Source organism: Heterodontus francisci, chromosome 1 (assembly GCF_036365525.1).
Source record: "Heterodontus francisci isolate sHetFra1 chromosome 1, sHetFra1.hap1, whole genome shotgun sequence".
NCBI classification, from domain to species: Eukaryota; Metazoa; Chordata; class Chondrichthyes; order Heterodontiformes; family Heterodontidae; genus Heterodontus; species Heterodontus francisci.
Window position 1 is genome coordinate 214,120,641 of NC_090371.1, and position 25,142 is coordinate 214,145,782.

Consider the following 25,142-nt stretch of genomic DNA (forward strand, 5'->3'; position numbering starts at 1 on the left):
GAGAGGGAACCCCTAGACCTTCTCACCTGATCGTAACATAAATTTGGGGGCTACCGTCCTGGATTTGACACACAGGCAAATGAGAGAAATTGGAAGTGGGAAGCCAATTTGTTCCCAATCAAAAAAAGAGAAAAGATTTCAATACAGGTTTTCTTGGGGTTGTGTGTGCTAGAATACTAACATGTCTGCAGCTGAACTTAGTAGCTCCCCAAGTCAGGGTGAAGTAACATGGGATAAGTTAAAAACACTGTCTATGGAGGAGTTGAGGAAAATGGCTGAGCAGTGTGGGATCACGGTTAGTGGCAAGGCTAGGAAGTCTGAACTCCTAAGGCTAGTGGCCAACCATTTTTTTCCCTTGAATCTGAAGAAACAGAAGCAGGGTTAGAAGTAGACTCCGACAGGGTACTGTTAGCAAAGCTACAATTGGAACAAAGGAAACTTGAATTTGAGGAAAGAGAAAAAGAGAGAGAAAGAAAGAGCCTTCCAGAAGGAATGTGAAGAAAAAGAGAGAGAGAAAGCAAGAAGGAGAAAGAAAAAGAGAAAGGAGAGAGAAAGAGAAGGAACCTTCCAGAAAGAATGCGAAGAGAGAGAGCTGAAGTGGCATGAGTTAATTAGGGGGCGACAGAGTAACCCCTGTGAAAGCATGGCCAATATCGAGGAGTGTTATTCAGGGATAGGTACAGGATTGTTAAGACTTTCCCAACTGATCCCAAAATTCAATGAGGGAGATGTGGAAGCGGTTTTTGTGTCTTTTGCAAAACTGGCAAGGCAATTAAAGTGGCCAGCTGAGGCCTGGACTCTGCTGTTACAGAGTAAATTAACTGGAAAAGCCCATGAGGTTTATTCCATGTTGCCAGATGAGAGTTCATCAAATTATGAACTGACTAAATCTGCTATTTTCGGGGAATATGAGTTAGTACCGGAAGCCTATCGCCAAAAGCTTAGAACCCTCAAGAAGCAAGCTGATCAAACTTACCTGGAGTTTGAGAGAAATAAGCAGCTGGCTTTTGACCAGTGGCTGAGGGCTCTTAATGTGCAGCTCAGCTATGAAAATCTCAGAGAAGTAACTTTGTTGGAGGAATTTAAAAACTCTTTCCCGCTCTCCATAAAGTCACATTTGGAGGAACAGAAGGCTCATAAAGCCCGGCAGGCAACAGTCCTGGCCGATGAGTTTGTTCTCACTTATAAGTCAGTTTCCCAGGGAAAACCTTTCCTACTCACCCGCACAAATCCGTAAAGGACAAAGGGTGGGAAGGTGATAGAAGCCCAGTCCTGGAAGGGAAAGAAAAGCAAGAGACACAGGGGGCCCTCTTCAAGCCACAAAGGAAGGTGTTGTAGGAAGGTGCTGTAAGAAGGAATGAGTCCCGGAGACCTGTGTGCTTCCATTGTAATAAAGCAGGGCATTTAGGAGCTGACTGCTGGAAACTAAAGGGAAAACCCGCTCGGAAGAAAAGACCCTGATGGAAAGCACAGCAGAACAAGCTGTGGCTTTAACTGCAGTAAGTGTGAGACCCAGGAAGCTTACGGCTGCATGCAGGAAAATCTAATAGGATTCCTGAGGGTTATCAGGGTTTTGTGACTGAAAGGAGAGTAACTCCATACCCCTCAAGTGGTGCAAGCAAGCCCATAGTAATCCTCAGGGACACAGGGGCCACTAGATCCCTTTTACTGGGAAAAGGCCTGAAATTTCCCCCAGAGAGTGCAGTAAACTCCAGAATGGTGGTGAATGGTATTGGAGGGCAGCGTATGCCTGTACCTTTCCACCGGATGCACTTGGAGTGCGACCTAGTTTTGGGACCAGTGACCGTAAGGATTGTCCCTAATTTGCCTGTGGACGAATTTGACCTGCTCCAAGGTAACGATCTGGCGGGGATGAAGGTGGTAGCTTCCCCAGTAGTGAAAGAGAGACTGCAGGAGGTCAGAGAGACAGGGCAGTGGCAGGAGATGGTACCCAGCAATTTTCCTGAATGTGTAATGAATCAGGCCATGATCAAATCCGCTCCCCCGGAGGAGACTGAATTTGCACTGCAGGCAGATGACCATGGGGTCTGTCTGTCCGAGACTTTGTTTGGAAAGTTCGAAGACCCAGGGAATGAGTTAAATAAATCTTCCCTAGCTGAGGCTCAGCGAGCTGACCCAGTATTGAGAGAGTTAGCACAAGCTGCCCAGTCTGAAATTAAAGCAGAGGGAGGTACTGATAATGAAATGGAATTCTCCTCACAGACCTGAGAGCAAGGAGTGAACAGTGGTTCACCAGTTAGTGGTGCCACAGAGGTACCGGGAGAAATACTAAGAATGGCCCATGAGATTACAGTGGCTGTCAATGTTGGTATATGAAAAACCAGAGCCTGCATAAGACAGCAGTTTGACTGGCCAAAATGCCACAAAGATGTGGTGGAGTACTGTAGGAGTTGCCACATGTGCCAGGCTGAGGGGAAACCCCAACCTACAGTGAAATTTGCACCCCTAAATCCTGTATTGGTGATGGAGAACCCTCCAGCAGAGGACTCGTGAACTGTAACAGAACCCTGACGAGAACAAAAGGGGACAGGCAAGCACAAGGCTGGCAACAGGTTAGAAAGGAAAGGGGAAAACGGGACCAAAAGGACAGGTTAAAAGAAGTCTGGTAGGAATCCTGGATGAAAACCCCTACTGTCCGGTCGCCAACCCCAAAATATTTGAAAAATTGGACCCCACATCCTCCTATGTAAATGCAGATGCTAGAAGCACACCACCAGAGTTGCTAACAGCTTTTACAGGCACCTGCAGAGACAAAGAAAGTCCTCAAGAGGGCAGAGAAACCATGAAGGTGAGGCCTCACCTGGTTGAAGTGTCACAGGGAGTGCAGTAGAATCTAGACAAATACTTGGAAGCAGGAGTGTCCCAGAGGACAATGGGAAGATTAGCAAAGAATCCTACCCCCACAGTCAGGATAAAAGGGAAACAGCCATCTCCTGAGGTGAAAAGCCCTTGCATGACTCCTCAAAGTACTGAAAGAGAGTTCAGAGTGGAACCGCCCACTGCCACCACCCCTGAACAGAACTCCAACCTAGGGCTAATTGAACCTAACCCTCCTCCCACAGACCTCAACAAGAACAAAGATCCCTTTAGGCCGTCATGGAAAAGTGCAAACTGAAAAAACTGTCCCAAAAAACACGCATTTATTGGGATGCCAGAAAGGGCCAATTAAAGCAGCACTGCCACCAAGAAAAGACAAGCTGTAACAATTGTTAGGGTTCTGAATGAATGAGAGAGATGAGTGTGTGTGTTTTCCTGTCCTTATCTTCTCTCTTGTCCTTTTTAATGAAATGCACTTTTTTAAAAATCGCATTTCATTCCTCTGGGTGTGGAGGTGTCATTCAGACCCCACCTGCCAAGAATTAGGCATATTAATTTTGTCCATATGAACATTGATTTTAAACTATTGCTGGAGTGAAGAAAGGATGTTAAAAAATCACCAGACACTTGGCTGGAAAAACATTTATATACATGGACAGTGCTTGTGGATACAAAGGACTATTCCCTGGTCCACATAAGCCAAAATGGACTGTGATCACCAGACGTTGAAGGTGAGGAAACACACATTCCAGGATGACTGCTAAGATGGCAGAATCCATAAACAGAAGTGGTCAAACCAGCTAGTCACATGACTAACCTGCTGGGCAACCTGGGGTTTTTTGAATTGTGACACAGAGAAAGAGGCAGAAGGCAATTGAAACTGAAGCTGGAGCAAGGAAGTCTCTCTCTCTCTCTCGCTTTCTCACAAGCCATTGGACCCATGGAAGACACGTAAACCTCGAGAGAGAGAGAGAGAGAGAGAGAGAGTAAACACTGCTACAAGTTGAAGCGTGAACTGGGCCCCAACAAATTGCAAGACTTACCGGCAACCAAAGACTACACATTGAACTCAAAGGACTGTAACTACCAGATATTGTCTCAAACCTTTCCCCTTTATTCCTTCTACTTTTTCTGTCTCTGGGTGTGTGTTTATCACATATGCATGCTGCTGTGGTCGCACCGCATATTCGTAGTCGTTAACCGGAGTAGAGTTTGACATAAATAAATTTCCACCTTTCTTGTTTAAATCTAAGGAAACCTGTCTGATTTCTTTGCCTTACAATTGAAGCAGTGAACAAGGATTCACTGAGGGGGAGCTAAAAACACAATGTTTCTAAAATTAAACCCTGTTACAGTTAAACCAGGCAAAGGCTGAGAGGGAACCCCTGGACCCCTTCTCACCTGGTCGCAACAAGGCATCAGATTTTGATGTTGGGTGGACAAATTGCATGCTTTGAAAATACCAAATCAATAACACTCAAGAAAAATCAGTCAAGTTGTTGCCATTTCTGCTCTACTGTACAAGGATTGCAAAATCCCCATTTACAAAGATCCAACTTTGTTGCTCAGTAACTACATATAATCTGGACTAGAAATTAAAATAGTGCATCTGGTTGAAGTGGGAAAATTGAGCCCTTCTTGACAAAATCAGAAGCTTCAGCATTGTATATGGCATTTAATAGCCCAGCAATGGAATGTTGTGACCATGATTGGTAGACTACATAGAAATATTGGACAAGAATTGGGGCTTGTTAGAATCTGCATTTTGGGTGTTGCAAGTGACCTTAAAGCTCCAAAACGGCATCAACAGCGCACCAGTCACCATATCGGTGAGGACCTTAGCATGAGCAGAGCGAACGTCGACTAATAGGATGCAGAGCTGGCAGATCGTGACATCAATCAGCATACATTTTTGACCTCAACACTCCAGCTAAAGCCCTCTCTTAACCTTGCACAGCTGAACTTGTGTTCAGCAGCAGGAAGGACCCCTCACCGATGCTACTTAAAGAAATTATCAATTAGTTACACGTTAGTTGCTGGATGATTTCTTCAGGCTTTTGTTACAATTCTACAAGTGTATGGTGCTTTCTATAGTCTCAAATTCCAAAAGTCTACAGGCAGTGGTGTGGCAGGTGCTGAAGAACCTTTTGCTGACTTCGAGGCTTCTGCACAAATCAGTTGCTCCCAGATATAAGTGTACTAGTAGACATTCCCCTTGGAATACAGCGTGACTTAAAGAATGAACAGAGGCCATGCAGAGCAGGATAAACTGCTGGAAGAGGGAGGAGGAGAGGGAGAAGGGCTCTCAGAAGGAGGCCACATCCATCCAGGGTGTTCAGGGAGCAATTCTACAATCTGAACCTCAGTGAGAAACAATCTGAGATGTCTGCACTTCAGTAAGGATGTCCTCATTGAAGTGTGCCATCTTCTACAGCCAGAACTGCAACTTCAGAGCATGGCAAGAACCACATTACCAGTGGCTGTGAAGGTTACCATGGCAATCAATTTTTGTTTGTCTGGCTCCTTCCGGGCTAGAGCTGGAGGTATTTGCAACATCTCACAGTTTTCCGTCCATTGTTGCGAAAGGGAAGTCACTGAGATCCCCTATTCAGTGCGAGTAAACTACCTTTCATTCTCCGTTCCGAAGAAGGGTCACTGACCCGAAACGTTAACTCTGCTTCTCTTTCCACAGATGCTGCCAGACCTGCTGTGTGGTTCCAGCATTTCTTGTTTTTATTTCAGATTTCCAGCATCCGCAGTATTTTGCTTTTACCTTTCATTCTCCCTTGCCAAAGACAAGCCATCAGAGCGAGCACATGGCTTCACTAGGATTGCAGGCTTCCCCATGGTGCAGAGTGCCATTGACTGCATGCACAATGTTTTTCAGGTGCCACAGTCAACTCTTATCTTATAATGGAACCAAAAGGGATTTCACTCCCTCAATGTCCAGCTGTTGCCTGACCATAGGCATCGTGCAGGTCCACATCTGGTATCCTGGCAGCAGCCATGATGCCTTCATCTGCGACAGTCTGCTGTAAAGGCCTGCTACCCGACGGGACCCGACGACATGTGTTGGGTTCAGATCGGGTTGGGCCGCTCTTCCGGGTCCGGCCTTCGGGCTCGAGTCAGGCCGGGTCCGGGTCGGACACACACAGCAAGGTAAGTGTTAAAAGTTAAAAACTTATCTGAGCTGTGAGTCCGGGGCGTCAAGCAGGGAGACTGAGTCTGCGCAGTGAGAGTGTGAGCGTCTCTATGACGTCATCAAGCTCATGCTGCAGCTTCCGGCAGATTGGGAGTCGGAAGGTAAGTAAAGGGAACATTGCAGTGGTCGAGGTGGGTCGGGCTCGGGTCGGGTTGGGCTTTGGGGGGAAGATGGAGGGACTCGGGCCGGGCCGGGTCGGGCTTGGGTCCCATGTGGTTCCGTCAGGTTTGGGTCGAGTTTTTTTTGTCACTTGAGCAGGCCTTTAGTCTGCTGTGCCAGCTGCATTTAGCCACATGACAAACCAAAGGTTGGCTACTGAGCAACAAGGGCTATCCACTGCTGCGATGACTGATGACTTTAGTACGCAACCCATGCACATGTGTGCAGCATGCATACAATGAAAACCATGTTGCCACACGAAATGTGATAAAGCAGACCACTGGCATGCTGAAAGAACACTTCTGCTGGCTGGACTACTCTGGGATAGCTCTGCAGTACTCGGCAGGGTGGGTGTCAAGATTCATAGTGGTCTGTTGCATGTTACACAACCTCACCGTCATGAGGGGTCAGCCCTTGCCACCAGCTATGTTGAGCAAATGTGGAGGAGAAAAAGAAGAATGAAGGTGGCAACCTAGACAGCCCTTTTCTGCCCATGCTGTGAAGAACTTATCCAAGTGCGATACCACTAACCCAATTCTCCATTCACCAACAGTCCCATACTTTACCTTCCCTCTGTCACTGACCATCATATTGTCCTCTTTGTCACAATGCAAAAATAAAAGCCACTACAAAATAAACATTCCACACCAAATTTATCAATGAAATTATGCCATATTGCATACAAAATTCAACTTATCGCCCTTGTGCATTCTCTTAGTGCCTGTCTCCAGTGTACCCTTAAATAAACTCAAAATACTGCGGATGCTGGAAATCTGAAATAAAAACAAAGTGCTGGAAATCTTGCAGTACCTGTGGAGAGAGAAAGAGTTAACGTTTCAGGTCTGTGACCTTTCATCTGGAAAGATCACAGACCTGAAACGTTAACTCTGTTTCTCTCTCTACAGGTGCTGCCAGGCCTGCTGAGTATTTCCAGTACTTTCTGTTTTTATTCCTGTATGTTCTTGCCTATCCTAGTGCCCCTACACAGTGCTACCTCAGTGGCTGCAGCATGACTGGTGGAAGGCTGCTGACTTTAGTGGAGGAACCTGCAGATGGCCTTGAAGGACAACCTCAAGCAGCTCTGGGCCTAGAAGGCCTACCTGTAGACTATACCTTCTTGGCATGGGTGGCAGCTGTCTGGGCTGGCAACAGCAAAAGCACCGACATAGTGGGTAGATAAATGCTGTCTTCTCGAGAGAATTGCAGGTTCGTGCCGCATGGAGCCTCTGCCTGTTCCCCAGGCGGCACCTCGGCATCCTAGTAATCTGTTAGAGGACAGGTTGCTGGACTGCTGTGACACCCTGCAAGCCCCTTTTCACACTGCAATCCATAGCCATTATGACAGCAGTCTGAGCTTCCCCTGCCACACTCAGATGTTGGTCATCAACCGCTGCTTGTGCTGCGGTGAAAACTGCAACATTGGTCATCAGATGCTGAAAAACGTTGGGTCCACATGTGCAAACAGAGTTGGCCACCACTTCCATGTGGAAAGGATGGACTCCAAGCTCTGTGCAAAGCTCTGTGGCAAGCTGATGCTGGACTCCTCCATGTTGCTTGACATTGACAGCAGGCTTCCCAATGCACCAAGCATTTCATTGTGCATGTCCATCAACCATTCTTCTGTAGGCTGCTCCATCAGTGTTCATCTGAGTCCTCTGCCAACGAACCTGTGGGCGACCCCCCCCTCCAGTGAGCTGGCACCTTTGCTATCCTTGCCCCCTGCCCTGGCTGCTACCCACTCATGCCTGGTGTTTCATGACATGCAGATCCCACCTCCAATCTGTCCTCTATGATAAGTGTAGGAGGTGGTGACTGCAAGTGTGAAATCATGATGGTGCTGAGTTTTCATCATCACTCTTTTTGGCGTACCTCCACTGCCTGACCAGATTGTACCTCTTGTGCATCTGAAAGGAAAAGAACACAAGGACAAGGTTGTAGTGTGGGAAAGGAGAGGAAAATAAGAGGTGCATGTTTACGCCATCTGCAGCTTGTGAATCAGAAGACAGTATGGGATGATGGGCAAATGAGAAGGAGGATTAGGTATGAGGATACCATCATCTTCAATGGTTTCAGCCCTGCTGCTGATCATGGCCTCAGCAGTGGGCATCCCAATAATGGTCAGCATTGTCTCCTCCATGAGGGTTAGGACATGCATGTCTGTCCCCCTCTGGTTTGCTCCTGTTGCCTCCAGTTGTGCGCCTCCTAGTTCTGCTAGAGAGAGGGAAGTGTGTCAATGAGTGTCATGCAATTTGTTTGGCTGATGTGGCTGTCATGGTTGGGTAGCTGGCTGGCAGTATATGCACGCTATGCAATGTGTGTATGAGGCTTGCAGCAGTGCTAAATGTGTGAGGCTGATCTGAAGCATTTGAGTGTGGAGTATGAGTCCGAATTGACAGAGATTACTAGTAGGTGGGTGATGGGGTTGTGGTAATTTGAGCAGTGTCTAAGGCTCGTGGTACAGTTGGTAGAAAATGCCATTTGAAGGTACATTCAATGATCTTGACCACTCTGCATCCAGGTCTTCAGGGTTTCACTGCTGGCATTGACCTCCACCTCTATCTACTCCCAATGCTTTTTGAGTGTGTGCCTGGAAGGCCTCCTGGCCCCTTATGGATATAGGTCATCTCGCATCCATAAAGGCCTCAAGTGCAGCATCTTAAAACCTTGGAGCTTGCTATCTCCCATTTTTACTATTCTTCACTGTTTCCCGGGTCAGATTAACCTCCTGCACTCCTTCCACCACCTGCTTCAGCCACAATGCACCCCCACTTTTAAGACGTGCAGGCTAGCTTTATGCAGTGCAGGTTAGCTTTGACTGGTGTTAGGATTTAAAGTGCTAGGATTTTGGGTCTCCTGCTGATGCATGAAGCCAATGGACAATGCAGTTGGCGTGCTGCCTGTGTTTTGATTTTTAGATTCAGATTTTAGATTTAGAGATACAGCACTGAAACAGGCCCTTCGGCCCACCGAGTCTGTGCCGACCATTAACCACCCATTTATACTAATCCTACACTAATCCCATATTCCTACCACATCCTCACCTGTCCCTATATTCCCCTACCACCTACCTATACTAGGGGCAATTTATAATGGCCAATTTACCTATCAACCTGCAAGTCTTTTGGCTGTGGGAGGAAACCGGAGCACCCGGAGGAAACCCACGCAGACACAGGGAGAACTTGCAAACTCCACACAGGCAGTACCCAGAATTGAACCCGGGTTGCTGGAGCTGTGAGGCTGCGGTGCTAACCACTGCGCCACTGTGCCACCGTTATGTTGAATGGATGCAGGTTAATCACACTTCGCGATCCATGTGCTCGTTTTCAGGGGCTATCCAATTTCACCCCCATTGTTTCTTGCTCCTGGATTAGATCTCTGTACTTGATGAGAATGATCTGCTCTGTTAAATCCCACTCCCTCAAGCTATTGCCAGGCTGTCAGAGCTTAACAAAATTGCAATCAGCGGTAAGATTTGCTACTCTTAAGCCAACTTCTAAGTTTATGTCAGGAGCATAAAAGTTGCTACAGTTGTCCCTCACCAGGCTGTCAGTCAAAGCTACATAAAATACATGCAGCAAAATTTCATACGCCAGTTCTCTTCCTTGCAGAATTCCCTCAGTGGTTTTACTTGAATCATATTGTAAGAGTGGAAATTAATTGTTTTCTCTTTGCCAATTTTGGCAGAAAACCAATGTTTACTGATAAAACTTTGTTTCCTAGTCGGGGTATAGTAACAAAATGGCTGTGTCAATGAGAAAGTAGGCATTCCCAAGAACTGTAGTTAAATTCCCCCATAAAGAATGCAATATACATTGTTATTGTCAAAGATATGCACTACATTCTGTCAATTTGTGATCAGTCATTTCGCTATTGCATACTGATGAGAATTTATAACAATTAAATGACAATTAAAATTGTCGCATTTATAAATCAAGATAAAATAGTACCTTAGAAATATTTGATATATCTTGTGAGCTTAAGTTAAGGCTACCCTTTCTATCTGTTAACAATCAAAAATTCGCTGCTTTGCCATTTATGCATTTGTTAATTGCCACAACATCAGCATTATATGAAGTTTTAAATCAGAAAATATTACAGAGATATAGTTAAATTAACTAGAACTTAATTTAACCATATTTAATTTGAAACCAGTTTGTATGGTTAAATTAATTTTAATTCCCCATGTGCTGCTGGAAATGGGATTTAGTATGGCACTATCTATTTTAATTGCTAATTTTTCAAACCAATAACTTTTTAAACTAGAGTTTAACTAAACTTGTGTTTTTTTGACGATTTCTAGTTCTTTTTGAAATGTGTATACTGAAAGTCACCCATACGCCTAGTTCACAAATCTTGAAACATTAAAATCTCACACTAGTAACTTGCAAATGCAGTACGTAAATAATGATTTCCTCACCCACTGCAGGCAGGCAGATAGATAGATAAATTGGTTCTCCTCCCATGCCATTACATAAACAAATACATCTATGCATCTAGCATGCTTTGTTTACTTAAACAAACCCCTCTATGTTGGATTAATGATCCATCCTTGGCCCCCTCCTCATCTACATGCTGCCCCTTGGTAACGTCATGTGCAGATACGGAGTCAGCTTTCACACGTATGCTGAGAACAGACAGTACTACCTCTCTAAACCTCATCACTGCTTCTGTGCTGTCAGGCTGTTTATCTAACATCCAATGGATGAAATGTAATTTTTTTCCCAGCTAAACATGGGAAGATTGAAGCTATGATCTTTGGCAGTGTAGTCCACATTCTTGTCACCAACTCCAATCTTCCTTTCTGGCTACTGGCTTAGGCTGAATCAAACTGCTACCTCATCATGTTGTTCAACTCCAAACTGAGATCCTCACCCTATTTCCTCTCCACCTTCATAACATTGTCTACCTCCACCTCTAATTCAGCCATCTCCTGAATTTTATGGAGGGTGAAGGATGGAAAGTTGACCAGGGAGAGTTTTGCAAGAATCAACTCTGGAGGTAATAAAGGCATTTCAGCAACAGATATGACCCACTGTCTCATTTGGGAGCACTTTCTCTTGTTTAGAGGTAGATACAGAAGCTGTATTCTGTGATCTTCACATGAAAGCTTAAAGTAAATAGCACTAATCTTTTTGTTGAGTATCTTTTATTTTAGTATTGGAGATGTTTTGTGTGGAGATTTATGAGGGAGATGACACATCACCCTTCCAAATAGCACCAATCTAACTCAATAGCCTTCTATTCAATCTGGGTAGACATTCTAGTTACATATACCCTGTGCAATATTACAAATTTTAGGTTACTGTCACTATCAAGTGGACCAATGTGGTTAACTACTTAATTCAGATACTTAATATATGTTGAAATAAGTTTTCCACATAGTGAAGTAACAGACTGGCCAGTTGACCAAATGTGCTGCTTACACTAATAGAGCATAATATTGTAGATTTTTTTTGTATTCTTCTTCATGTTCTGTATTAACTGCAAATGCACATACACTGCAGTGTAGTCATATAAAGTGCTTTGCAAGCTGAAACAACTCCTGTACTCATCACAAGAAAATGGTTGTAACACAAATTTCATGTATAATCATTGAAAAATTTTCAACTCAATATTTGAGTGTTTCTCACATGGAGATGACCTCATCCCAGAATGGTATATTTCACGTCTTCGGTATAAGTTTCAATGCCACACAGCAACATTACTTTGGTCCCAGTTTTATATAATGTATCTTAGTAATTTGTTAGCATTTGTTGAATTCCAAATGATGTCTAAAACACATTAGTACAAACATTTAGGAAATATTTTTTATCAAAATTATTAACTCTGTTGATAACCTGCATTACTTTATTTTGGTTAGTTTTGAAGCGGTCAAGCTGATACTCTAAAATGTTTTGAATGCCATTTATGTTCAGGTTTACAGTTAGACGGAGATTCAGAGATTAAATTATTTAAACACCCACAATGCATCTACTTTTGATTTTCAAGCATGAGTTATAATTTAATTGAAACTTCTGGTACAATGCTAGTTATTTAAATATTAAAATGTTCTAAGGATCACTTTCTATTATCTGCATTTATGACATTCCAGAAGATTCCTGATACTTCAGGTTCCCAAAGTTGAGTTTAAAATTATTTGTTGATGGAGAGGAATACCTGATAATTGCATGCCTTAATTTGTACCATTGGAGGATGCAAATTTAAGGGAAACTTAATGGACATATTTCAGTGACAGCTAGCAAAGAGCATTTGCTATGATTCAGGATGGATTTGAATCTTGTTGAAAATGTGCTCTCATTAGAATTCCCCAATGGAAGTTCCACTAAAAATGTTAAATTCCCCAGAAGAACAGTTATGCAGCTGGAAAGCTTTGAAATCCACTGGGGGCACCAACTGAATTATTCCATTCCTGCAAAATGTCATGTTTATTTTCTGATGCCTAACTTGACTCACTTAACCCTCTACAAGATAACCTGCTGATTTTTTTTTCTACAGATTGTTCGCAGATACATCAAGGATTGGCTTGAAAGGAAGAAGCCCCCATTTGGAGCTATCAGCAGCTGTGTGCTCCTTATGATCATATACTCTACTTTTTGTGATACTTTCTCCAATCCAAAAATTGACCTAGATACCTTTAGTCTGATCATTATTGTTTTTATAAGTAAGTAATGAATACGATTTGGTTTGACTTTATGACTTTCTTTGCTACTGTCAAACACATCACTGACAGCTATTCCAGGACTAGATCACAGTTGGTTATAAGAAATCTATGACTTATCTGCTGGTAGGCCAGTGCAATATCTTCAGCACTGTTGTCTCTGACTGTACTTTCTTATAGCACAACTGTTAGCCATGCTACTTAAAACTGCAAATGAAATGTAAAAGGAGTTAACTTTATTTTTCTTATAAATCGCGAATCATAAGTTTCTTTCATGTATGCAGAAAACCCTTAGCTGATGGGGTCAGCAGAGGCAAGTAAATTATAATGATCTTTAACACCAGGAGTAGGAAGCAATCACTTTTTTTCAATGACTTATTTTGTTTCAATGGATTTTATGTTCCTCCCCTTCATAGGACAGCAGTGATTCATGTTCGGATAGTTTCACAGATGATTACAGCCCTTTGGTACCTCACCAAGTGGCATCTGTTCATGTTAACTTTGTTGGCAGCCTGGTATTACTTCATATTAGTGTTGAACTCACACTGGTGGCCTAAAATATTTTACAAGTCCTTTGTGTTGAGGTTTATAGTAAAGCCATCAGAAAGTATTCCAGCCATTGGGCTACAGAGCACATAGCAGTCAGGGCTGTGCTGTCTATATATCTGCACTTTCCAGCTGGATTCACTGGATAGCCACCTGGAGCAGGTGGTTGATCATTTTTCCTGCCCCAGTCCAGGAAAGCTGAAGCCATTTGTAACACTCCTTTTTGAAATCAGCTAAGAGCACGTTCAGAGGATCCAACCTGGAAACTATTGGCCATTTTTACTGCACAGGAAAGATTTATTCCCCCTTTTTCAAATAGTTCATTTATTTTCTAATAATTGTCATTTAAAATTTTGTCTTGTAACACAGGATTTAAATTTTTTTTAATCAGTGTAAACTGTAAACGCCAGTGACAGAAGTCTTATTACTCCCAGTCTAAAACTAAATTTCACCATTACAACTCCCATTTTTCCTGCATATTTCATACAGATTTAATATTATGAGACTATCTAATTATAACTTCTACTAGAAATTATTTTAAAAACTACAAGTTACACTTTAAGAAAAATAAAATAACAGGGTCCAAGATGGCAGAGGTCCTATTGACAGCCAGATACAGTTTCTTTGTTTGAACTACTAAATGTGACTGGTTAAATTTCCACTCAACAAATTTTACTGTAAAGTCACAATTGAATATTATAGACATTTTAGAAAATATAAAGTGGAACATTAGAATGCTGTTCTAATATTCAGACCAAGTACTCACAATTGCAATAATAAAACTGCAAGTAGCAATGGATAGCTTGAAATTTTAATATCATTGTGCGTCTTGAAAACTTATACTTGACAGTTGAAAAATTTGACAATTAAAAGCTTACAATACAGGAAATATTAAACTTAAACTTCATATAAAATGTTATTCAAGATCTGTTCTAATTGCATTGCAAACTACATGCACTTTGAAAATATTTCTGAATTGTTGAGGTTTATTAATATTGTTTTCATTTTTCTTTTAGTATTTTCTCTTCAACTGAGTTTCATGTTTTTAACTTTTATCATTTCTACAAGGTGGGTAATTGTATTTTTGTATGAGTACATTTTATATATTTTACTGTATCGCTTTTCAGGTGTAATATGTTTCATACAATATGCATAACTTGCAAATATTTATGTAAAAATTATTTAGTTTAGATAGATATGTATTCAGCTTCTCTTTTTCTTTCAGAAAAAAGTCAGGTTTTACAGCTGCAGACACAGTTGCCATTATGTTCTGTTCCACACATAAATCACTGACTCTTGGTAAGTAAATTTCATTTTAGAAAATGCAACCTCTGCAGTATAATTTGTTCTTAAGTGTTGTTCCAGTCTCTATATTTAAGCAATTTGTTTATAATAACAGTTCAGTCAGCATGATTGTTGTTAAACAGCTAGGATAGTTCAAGTAAACTATTAGATTAGAGATACAGCACTGAAACAGGCCCTTCGGCCCACCGAGTCTGTGCCGACCATCAGCCACCCATTTATACTAATCCCATATTCCTACCAAACATCCCCACCTGTCCCTATATTTCCCTACCACCTACCTATACTAGTGACAATTTATAATGGCCAATTTACCTACCAACCTGCAAGTCTTTTGGCTTGTGGGAGGAAACCGGAGCACCCGGAGAAAACCCACGCAGACACAGGGAGAACTTGCAAACTCCACACAGGCAGTACCCAGAATCGAACCCGGGTCCCTGGAGCTGTGAGGCTGTAGTGCTAACCACTACGCCACTGTGCCGCCCGTAGTGACTTTGAAATTTGTCACCATTTTCAGTATCAACATAATTATTGATTGATACTGGTGGGATGATATCAAGGACTCATGTTGTATGCTAAACATTTCAATTCTTAAAACAAGTCTGGCAAACATTATAGATGAGCTATTTCTACGGAGGCCTTTTGGACGTGGAACTTCATCTGCATGAGAATGCACTCTCAACTCCTCTCAAATTCCAAAGTCACAGGCGTTTGCACAATGTTGATATGCAACTGTACCACTTTTTGATGTTCCTGTATTAGCTGATGATCTCACAAAGAAAAGCACTTAACCATTGGAAAATCGGCCTTTTTAATTCCAGGGTGCTCTCATCTACCAAGATTGGGTTCTGTTGTACAACTACTTTATATAGGCGTACATCACATCAGGGCAATTGAGGTGGGAGCAATTTAATTTTCAAAAGACAACATAATCCCACTAACCCAGCGTCTTCCTGTGATGCTTAAACTTCTGGCAGAATTTTAAATAAACCAAAAGAGGGCTGGAGCCCTGACGTAGCCAGGTCCTTCCCCAAATTCCTACCTTGTCTGGTCAGATTGTGCTTTTCTCTTGTCAGTGAAATGGAGGGATTTTGAGGCTTTGAAGTTTTACTCGTCCTTAAACAGGATGCTAGTTGGAATTCGTGTAAACTGATGCTTTCCAACTTGCAGAGATAAAAATGGGCTATGCTTTTACACGAGCATAGCGGCGCAGTGGTTAGCACTGCAGCCTCACAGCTCCAGCGACCCGGGTTCAGTTCTGGGTACTGCCTGTGTGGAGTTTGCAAGTTCTCCCTCTGACTGCATGGGTTTCCTTCAGGTGCTCCGGTTTCCTCCTACAGCCAAAGACTTGTGGGTTCATAGGTAAATTGGCTATTGTAAATTGCCCCTAGTGTAGGTAGATGGTAGGAATTGAGGGAAGGTGGGGATGAGAGAGGGAAATGGGATTAATGTAGGGTTAGTATCAATGGGTGGTTGATTGTCGGCACGGATTCAGTGGGCCAAAGGGCTTGTTTCGGTGCTGTATCTCTCCATGACCATATCCCAGTACCTCCAGGGAGTGAGGGAGGGGGGAGCAATGGCTAGCAATTGGAGGTGACAAAGATTGACTGAATAAAGTAAGTGTAACTCTCAGTGTACTAAATACTTGTTTACTTTTTCATCTTTGTGCAAATACTCCAAATATTTAAAATTAATTAGTTAAAATATAAATTACCAAATGATTACAAGAGTCAGTGCAAAAAAGCACTGCTTTTCTGCATTGCACATTATGGAGGGAATTTGATGTCCAGAGAAACCGATGCCGAGATCCCCATGTCCCCTCTTCTGCTACCAAAGGCCTGCCGAATTTAGTGCCAATCAGGCATTTAACAGGACAGCGGTGGGCCTTCCACAGGATCAAGGACCCTGGTGCCGGAAGTCCAGCCCTTGCAGAGTTGCCAGACAATCAGAGACTGGCAGCTGCAGTGCCACCGCAGAGGCAGTGGCTGCTGCTGCAAGTGCACCTGCTGGAGGCCAGGAGTGTTGCTGGAACCCGGCCTCAGGTTTGTCAGGGCGGGCGGGGTCACCTGGGCTGTGGGTTGCGGGGGAGGGGAGTCGGCAGCAAGGGCAAGGGGGTGGCCCTCAGTGGGCTTCCCTCCACTTCCCAATTTCCCAATGACTGCTCCCTCATTTAGGCACTAAGTGCCTTTTAAAGAGGGATCCAACCCCCCAATCCCACACCTCTCCTCCCGGAGCTGGGAAGCAGCCCACATGATTTGCCGTGCCATGCTGCCCATGTGGCAACAGGGCCGCCCACTGCACTGCTAATCGCAGCTGTGGTGGGAAGCGCCCCTTAATTGGGTATTAATTGCCCAGTTAAGGGCCTCAATTGGCAGCAGGGCAGGAAGGCCGTTCATGGGCCTTCCCGACCTGGAATAAATTTTGACAGCGAATGGATGGTGTTGGAAACTCCCCCACTGCCCACGTGGTCACCATCCCATTCGACTTTATGCTCTCTTCACCTCCAAACCCTCAATATGATGTTTCACATATAGTACTAGATTTTGCTGAATAAGATAACGGCATCTGAACAATGCACGTCATTGTTAATGCACAAATTGGGCAACAACTTGTAGCTGTGAATTGCAAATCGCCACTGGTTGCTTACCTATTTGTGCCACTCCACGATTAGTGCCGCAAAAATAGCATCTCATGCTTAAATTCCTCCTGATTTTCATGAAGTTACTGCATTTGTGCATTAATTGCCCATTAGCCCACACAGGAAAGTTAAATCTCATAATTAACAGCATAACAGCACCCTTGTAATAATGTGATGATCGTTAATGACTGCCAATCAATCTTGTTTGTCCAAAAAAGTCAACAGTTATAAATATGAAGTCTCATTCTTTCTGGTTCTGATTTTTTTTAGATTTTAAAAATGTTAACTTTTTAAATTTATTTTTCCTTTTCTTTCTGTCTTTTTTATTCTCTGTCTTAATCCAATATTTGTTTCCTTCTCTCTTCACTTCTTTTTCTATAGCAGTTTGACATTGAATTTACCTCTCTAATTCACCATCCTTCTCAGTCCTTCCTGTTTAATTCTCAATTCTTTAATCTCATTGGTTAAGGAAATTCACTGCCGCCCTCGCTGCGTCTTTATTGGATCACACTTCCAGTAACTTTGTGAGCAAAAATTTTAAAACCTAAATGTGCAATTCTAAATCTAACTCATGAGCCATACCATGAGGTGCCCTAATCTAGCAAAATCTGTTCTATAATAATTAACGTTTGAAACAATACTGTCATGTAGGCCCCCACCTGCCAAGGATGAGGCGTTATTAATTTCGCCACATGGACGTTAAATTTCAAATTGTTGCTGGAAGAAGAGAAAGACTGTTACAAGGACTACCAGACCTTGGCTGCAAAAAAGACATTTGCATATTAACAGACAGTGCTTGAAAGGACAAGACAATCCACAAAGCCAGAAGTGGTTATACCAGTCAGTCATGTGACTGCCCTGCAGTTCAACTTAGGAAGTTTTAAATTGTAGAGACAGTGTTTGAACTGACAGCTGTTTGCTCCTGGATTGAAAAGACCTCTCCAGGCTGGCTCGCCACAGCCTCTCCTGTCTGCTCCCATCTCTTTCTCATGGAACTCCAAAACCCACTGAGGACAGATAAACCCCAAGAGAGAAAAGTCTCCTACAATGAACAAACTTTAAGAAGATTACTGGGCCCCAACGAAAAGCAAGATCTACCTACCATCAAGGACTCTACAGCGAGCTTGAAGCACAGTAACAAAAGCAAAAGGATTGCCTCAAACTTTTCCACTTTATTTTTCTTCTGCTCTTTCTGTCCCTATTTGCATGTGTGTATCGCGTATGTATGCTAGCATGGGTGTGTCGTGTATCCGTAGGCGTTAAATGAATTAGAGTTTAAGTTTAATAAATTTCAATCTTTTTTCTTTAAACCTAAGAAAGCTTGTGTGTACTGGTTTCTTTGCCTTATAATTGAAAAGCAGTGAACAAGGATTCACCAAGGGGGAGCTAAAAACACGGTGTGATTCAAATTAAACCCTGTTGTAGTAAGACCAGGTGAAGGCTGAAAGGGAACCCTAGATCTCTTTCTCAAGTGGTCGTAACAGTACACTGTGAAAGATTAAAAAGAACATAAATTTAGGATTGGTACAAAAAGATTAGTAGTGGAAGTAAGAAGAAAACTTTAATGCAAAGGATTACTAAAATGTGAAATGCATTCCCCCTCAAGTGAAAGATTTTATAGGCTATGGGGAAAGGGCAGAGAAATTATATTCCAGTAGATACCCCCCAGAATGGAGATAGTGCTGGCACAGGCCTGATGACATCCTGTGCTGAGTTTTCTATGATTTTGTATATTGATTTAAAGCAGAAAGCATGAAGTACAAGTTGTATAAATTGAAACAATTAGCTGGTACAATCCAGTTCAGTATTATAACTGTATGTAACATAATACGCTGATGACTTTAACTCCAGCTTCTTGCAACTGATAAACATGCAATAATACATCGAACATTGGCTTGTCACATCTTTCAGACATGTGGAGGGAATTTTGCCAGGCCTTTGGAGGTGGGTTTGGAGGCGGAGTAGCAAGAAAAACTGGAGAAAATGCATTGTGCCAGTTCCCCAATGTGTTTCCATCTCCTCCCGTTTTTCCCGGAAGTGGCTTGTGTGCAGTGTCAGCAACCCACCTGGCAGTGGTGAGAAGCAATTAAGCTTGTTAAATGGGCTATTAGTAGTAAGTTTCCAAGGGCAATGCAACTTTGATAGCGTCACACGGATCCACGCTGTATCAGAACCTTAACTACTCAGAGGAGGTGGCTGTACATCTGGAGATCAGCAGGCCATGAAAATAAGATGTGATATGGCCATATTATAGAGTAAATGGTAAGCTGAGGGCATCTGCTCCTGGAGACTGCTCTCATAGACAGTGCTTGTGATGCAGAGATGGCTACCAGTTGTCTCAGCCTTTTCGTGCAGCCATTTCTCTCCGCCCTTTTTTTGAGGCTTTTGCCTCAGCAGCATACTAATATTCCAGCTGCTGCGAAGGCTGCTGGCACACTGATTGGCCCAGCTCCTTCTCAAACCAACAGGATGGCAAACCCAGAGGCAGCCTGTTCATTGATCGCTTTCCAGAAAATTGACCCAGAGGCCGTGCTGATCTGACAGCCGGGTTACCGACCTGGAAATGGTCCCGACTGCTGAAAATATCCTATGTCCAGAAAATTCAACCCTTTGTCTACATTTGTGGTATCTAAATTGTTGTAAATCTTTGGGCTTTGTTGCTTGAATGTCATAATGGATAATTGCCATTTCTCTGCTCAAGAATATTGCTTTGGAATGAACTGATACTGCTTTATGCATGACAGCCGCTGGATGGAAATTGAAGGAGATGCAGATAAAAGATAACTTCTCTTGTTGCCATGCATCTCTGATTCACTGTAGTGATTGTAAACAAGGGAACATGACAACCAAGGAGGTTGAATCAAAAACTGATCTACTATAAAGTTTGACAAAGAAGCAGCTTGCAGTTATGATAACTTCATTTACATCCATGAGTGCACTAGGTTCCACAGGTTGGCACAAATATCATGAGCTTCTTTCTCAATAACAGTAACACACCACTAAAGATATAAACAAGAGATGAGCCAATATGATATGAGAAGGAACAGCAGTTCTGTTTTGGGTGCTTCATTATTGAAAAGGTTAGAAACATAGAAAAATAGGAGCACGAGTAGGCCATTCGGCCCTTCAAGCCTGCACTGCCATTCAATACGATCATGGCTGATCATCCAAACTCAGTACCCTGTTCCCGCTTTCTTCCCGTATCCCTTTAGCCCTAAGAACTATATCTAACTCCTTCTTGAATATATTTACTGATTTGGCCTCAACTGCTTTCTGTGGTAGAGAATTCCACAGGTTCACCACTCTCTGGGTGAAGAAATCCCTCCTCATCTCAGTCCTAAATGGCTAACCCCTTATCCTTAGACTGTGACCCCTGTTCCAGGACTTCCTCCGCCATAGGGAATATCCTTCCTGCATCTAGTCTGTCCAGTCCTGTTAGAATTTTGTAGGTTTCTCTGTGATCCCCTCTCATTCTTCTAAACTCTGGCGAATACGAGCCTAATTGACCCAATCTCTCTTCATACGTCAGACCTGCCATCCCAAGAATCAGTCTGGTAAACCTTCACTGCACTCCCTCTCTGGCAAAAACACCCTTCCTCAGACAAGGAGACCAAAACTGCACACAATACTCCAGATGTGGTCTCACCAAGGCTTTGTATAATTGCAGCAAGACATCCTTGCTCCTGTACTTGAATCCTGTCGCTATGAAGGCCAACATACCATTTGCCTTCTTAAATGCCTGCTGTACCTGCGTGCTTACTTTCAGCGACTGGTGCACAAGAACACCCAGATCTCGCTGCACTTCCCTTTGTCTCAATCTATCGCCGTTCAGATAATAATCTGCCTTTCTGTTTTTGCCACCAAAGTGGATAACCTCATATTTATCCACATTATACAGCATCTGCCATGTATTTGCCCACTCACTCAACCTGTCCAAATCACACTGGAGCTTCACTGCATTCTCCTCACAGCTCACACTCCCACCCAGCTTTGTGTTGTCTGCAAGCTTGGATATATTACATTTAATTCCCTCATCTATATCATTAATATATATTGTGAATAGCTGGGGTCCAAGCACTGATCTCTGCGGTATCCCACTAGTCACTGCCTGCCACTCGGTAAAAGATCCGTTTATTCCTACTCTTTGTTTCCTGTCTGCCAACCAGTTCTCTATCCATGTCAGTACCTTACCCCCAATCCCATGCACTTTAGTTTTGCACGCTAATCTCTTATGTGGGACCTTATCAAAAGTCTTCTGAAAGTCCAAATACACCACATCCACTGGTTCTCCCTTATATTCTACTAGTTACATCCTCAAAAAACTTCCAGGGTTTGTCAAGCATGATTTCCCTTTCGTAAATCCATGTTGACTTTGTCCAATCCTGTCATTGTTTTCCAAGTGCTCTGCTATTACATCTTTTATAATGGACTCTAGCATTTTCCCCTTCTACTGATATCAAGTTAACCGGTCTATAATTCCCTGTTTTCTCTCTACCTCCTATTTTAAATAGTGGGGCTACATTAGCTACCCTCTAATCCGTTGGAACTGTTCCAGAGTCTATAGAATTTTGAAAAATGACCAGCAATGCATCTACTATTTCTAGGGCCACTTCCTTAAGTACTCTGGGATGTAGATTATCAGGCCCTGGGGATTTATCGGCCTTCAATTCCATCAATTTCCCTAACACCATTTCCCTTCTAATACTTATTTCGTACAGTTCCTCTTTCTCACTAGACCCTATGTTCCCCAACGTTTCTGGGAGGTAGTTTGTGTCCTCCTTTGTGAAGACAGAACCAAAGTATGTATTTAATTGGTCTGCCATTTCTTTGTTCTCCATGATAAATTCCCTCGTTTCTGACTGTAAAGGAGGTCAGTTTTTATGTTCTCTGCAAGCTTACTCTCATACTCTATTTTCCCCTTCTACATCATATCCATTTACATCTATTTGCACGGTTAATTCACCTACCTTATTGCGAATACTCCACGCATTGAGACACAATGCCTTTAGGCTTGTCTTTTTAACATTCTTAGTCATCTTAGCATTATTTTGCACTATGGCCTTATTTATTTCTTGCCCTTGATTTCTATGCCTTCCACTTTTGCCTTTTTGTTTCCTGTCTTTCGTTTCTATCCTTGTTTCCTCCTCCTCAGTTTCCCTGCTCAGGTTTCCATCCCCCTGCCATTCTAGTTTGAATCCTCCCCAACAGTACTAGCAAACGCCCCTGTGAGGTCATCGGTTCCGGTCCTGCCTGGGTGTAACCCTTCCTGCTTGTACAGGTCCCATCTTCCCCAGAACCAATCTCGATGTCCCAGGAATCTAAATCCCTCCCTCCTGCACCATTTCTCCAGCCACACGTTCATCTGGTCTATTAAAATGATACAGAGTGTACAGCATTGTTTCAGCAGAGTGATGCCATCCCTGGGAAACTATATTTATGAGGAGGGACTTCAGATACTGGGACTATTTCCACTGGAGGAAAGAAAGCTAAAATAACATTTCGTAGAGGATTTTAAAATTATGTGAAGAACATAGAGCAAAAATATTTCCCTGGATGAGGAGTCAGTGACGCAGGTTTATCAATTTAAAATTGTCACTAAGAGGGTGAAGAGGGAGGAGAAAGCATGACAGTAGAATTTGTTTTGGATGTTCTCGTAAAGAACTGGCTACCTTCTGTGCTATAAACTTTTATAGTTTTATGCAATGGAATTGTTTTAAAGAGCAGCAAGAATGATCCCAAGTATGAAACGAGTGAGCTATCAGGAAAGGTTATAGAAGCTTAAGCTTAATAATCTAAAGAAAATGTTAAGGGAAGTGACACCATTGAGATATGTATCGTATTTAATTACATAGACAAGATGAACCCAGAATATTGGTCAACCAAGCCAGTGAGACAAGAGATAATGGCCTAGAAATCTGGTTGCGCCTATTTTTGGTCACCTTACCTGCACTGTGTTAACAGCCCATGTTCATATGGGGAGGTCTGAGGAGCCCTGGATTTTGGGGCTTGAGTCTCATCGCAATGCATTGTGGTAGGAGCCCACACAGGTTAGTGCTCCAATTTTCAGTTAAATGTTCGTGTTGGATTGCAGGGCTCTGGATGAGGAATGAATGGGTCTTGGAGTCCATGATTCGGAATTGGTGGAGGATGGGATAGGAAGGTCGTAGACGTCGGGAGTACTGATGTGGGGTCAGGTAGGAAGATCACAGTCCTCTGGAGTACTGTTGGGGGGGCGTTGGGTAGAAGGATCACGAATCTCCGTAGTACCGTTGAGGGGTCAGATAGGAAGATCGCAGACCTCAGGTGTAGTGTTAGGGGGTTGAGTTGTATGATCTCAGACCTCAGGAGTACTGATATGGGGTTGGTAGGAGAGTGCCGGCATTGCGAGCACTGTTGGCGGGGGTGGGGTCAAGATCGCAGACCTCCAAAATACTGTTGGGGCTCCAGGTAGAAAGATGGCCGACCTCGGAAGGACTGTTGAGGGGTCAGAAAGGAAGATCATAGCCCACAGGAGTGCTGTTGTGAAGTCGAGTAAGAAGATTGCAGATTGAAGTAGAGTTGGGGGTCAGGTAGGAAGTTTGCAGATCTCAAGAGTACTGATATGTATTTGGGTAGGAAGATCGCAGTTTTGTTAGGGGGGGCGTGTTGATAAGACGTTGGCATGTCGGGAGTGCCGTCAACAACAACGTACCTGTATGATGCCTTTAACATTGTAAAATTTCCCAAGGCACTTCATAGGAACATTTTAAAACAAAAAAATCATACTGAGCCATATCACAGAATCGCAGAATTGTTATAGCACAGAAGGAGGCCATTCAGCCTGCTGTGTCTGCACTGACTCTCCAAAGAGCAGTTTACCTAGTGCCACTCTCCAGCTTTCTCCCCGTAGCCCTAGACATTCTTCCTTTTCAGATAACAATTCAATTCCCTCTTGAATGCCTCAATTGAACCTGCTCCGCCACACTGTCAGTCAGTGTATTCCAGATCCTAATCACTCGCTGCATGAGAATGTTTTTCCTCTTGTCACTATTGCTTCTTTTGACAATTACCATAAATCTGAGCCCTCTGGTTCTCGATCCCTCCACCAATGGGAACAGGCTTCATAATTTTGAATGCATGTATCAAATCTCCTCTCAACTTTCTCTTCTCCAAAGAAAACGGTCCCAACTTCTCCATTCTGTCCACATAAGTGAAGTTCCTCGTCCCTGGAACCATTCTCGTGAACCTTTTCTGCACTCTGTCCAATTTATTTATTTATTTAGAGATACAGCACTGAAACAGGCCCTTCGGCCCACCAAGTCTGTGCCGACCAACAACCACCCACTTATACTAACCCTACAGTAATCCCATATTCCCTACCACCTACCTACACTAGGGGCAATTTACAACGGCCAATTTACCTATCACCTGCAAGTCTTTGGCTGTGGGAGGAAACCGGAGCACCTGGCGAAAGCCCACGCGGTCACAGGGAGAACTTGCAAACTCCGCACAGGCAGTACCCAGAATCGAACCCGGGTCCCTGGAGCTATGAGGCTGCGGTGCTAACCACTGCGCCACTGTGTCGCCCTTCATTTCTTCACATCTTTCCTAAAGTGTGGCGCCCAGAACTGAAGACAGTACTTCAGTCGAGGTCGAACCATTATTCTATGCAGGTTTAATGTAACGTCCTTGCTTTAGTACTCTATGCCCCTATTAATGAAGCCCAGGATGCAGTATTCTCTATTAACTGCTCTCGGAACCTATCCTACCACCTTCAATGATTTATGAACATATACTTTCAGGTCCCTCTGCTTCTCTGC

General features: G+C 43.2%; 1 protein-coding gene across 3 annotated transcripts in view; it reads left to right on the forward strand.

Annotated features, from left to right (window-relative positions):
• The window catches only part of slc10a7 (solute carrier family 10 member 7), a 435,171-nt gene that overhangs the window by 360,896 nt on the left and 49,133 nt on the right, over positions 1–25,142 (forward strand). For 2 of the 3 annotated variants that reach the window (XM_068041305.1, XM_068041314.1), the window contains 3 exons: positions 12,695–12,860; positions 14,420–14,471; positions 14,629–14,702. In XM_068041305.1, the coding sequence (XP_067897406.1) occupies positions 12,695–12,860; positions 14,420–14,471; positions 14,629–14,702 (292 nt within the window). Of the gene's footprint in view, positions 1–12,694; positions 12,861–14,419; positions 14,472–14,628; positions 14,703–25,142 lie in introns of those variants that run through there. The other variant, XM_068041322.1, reaches the window with a different exon arrangement.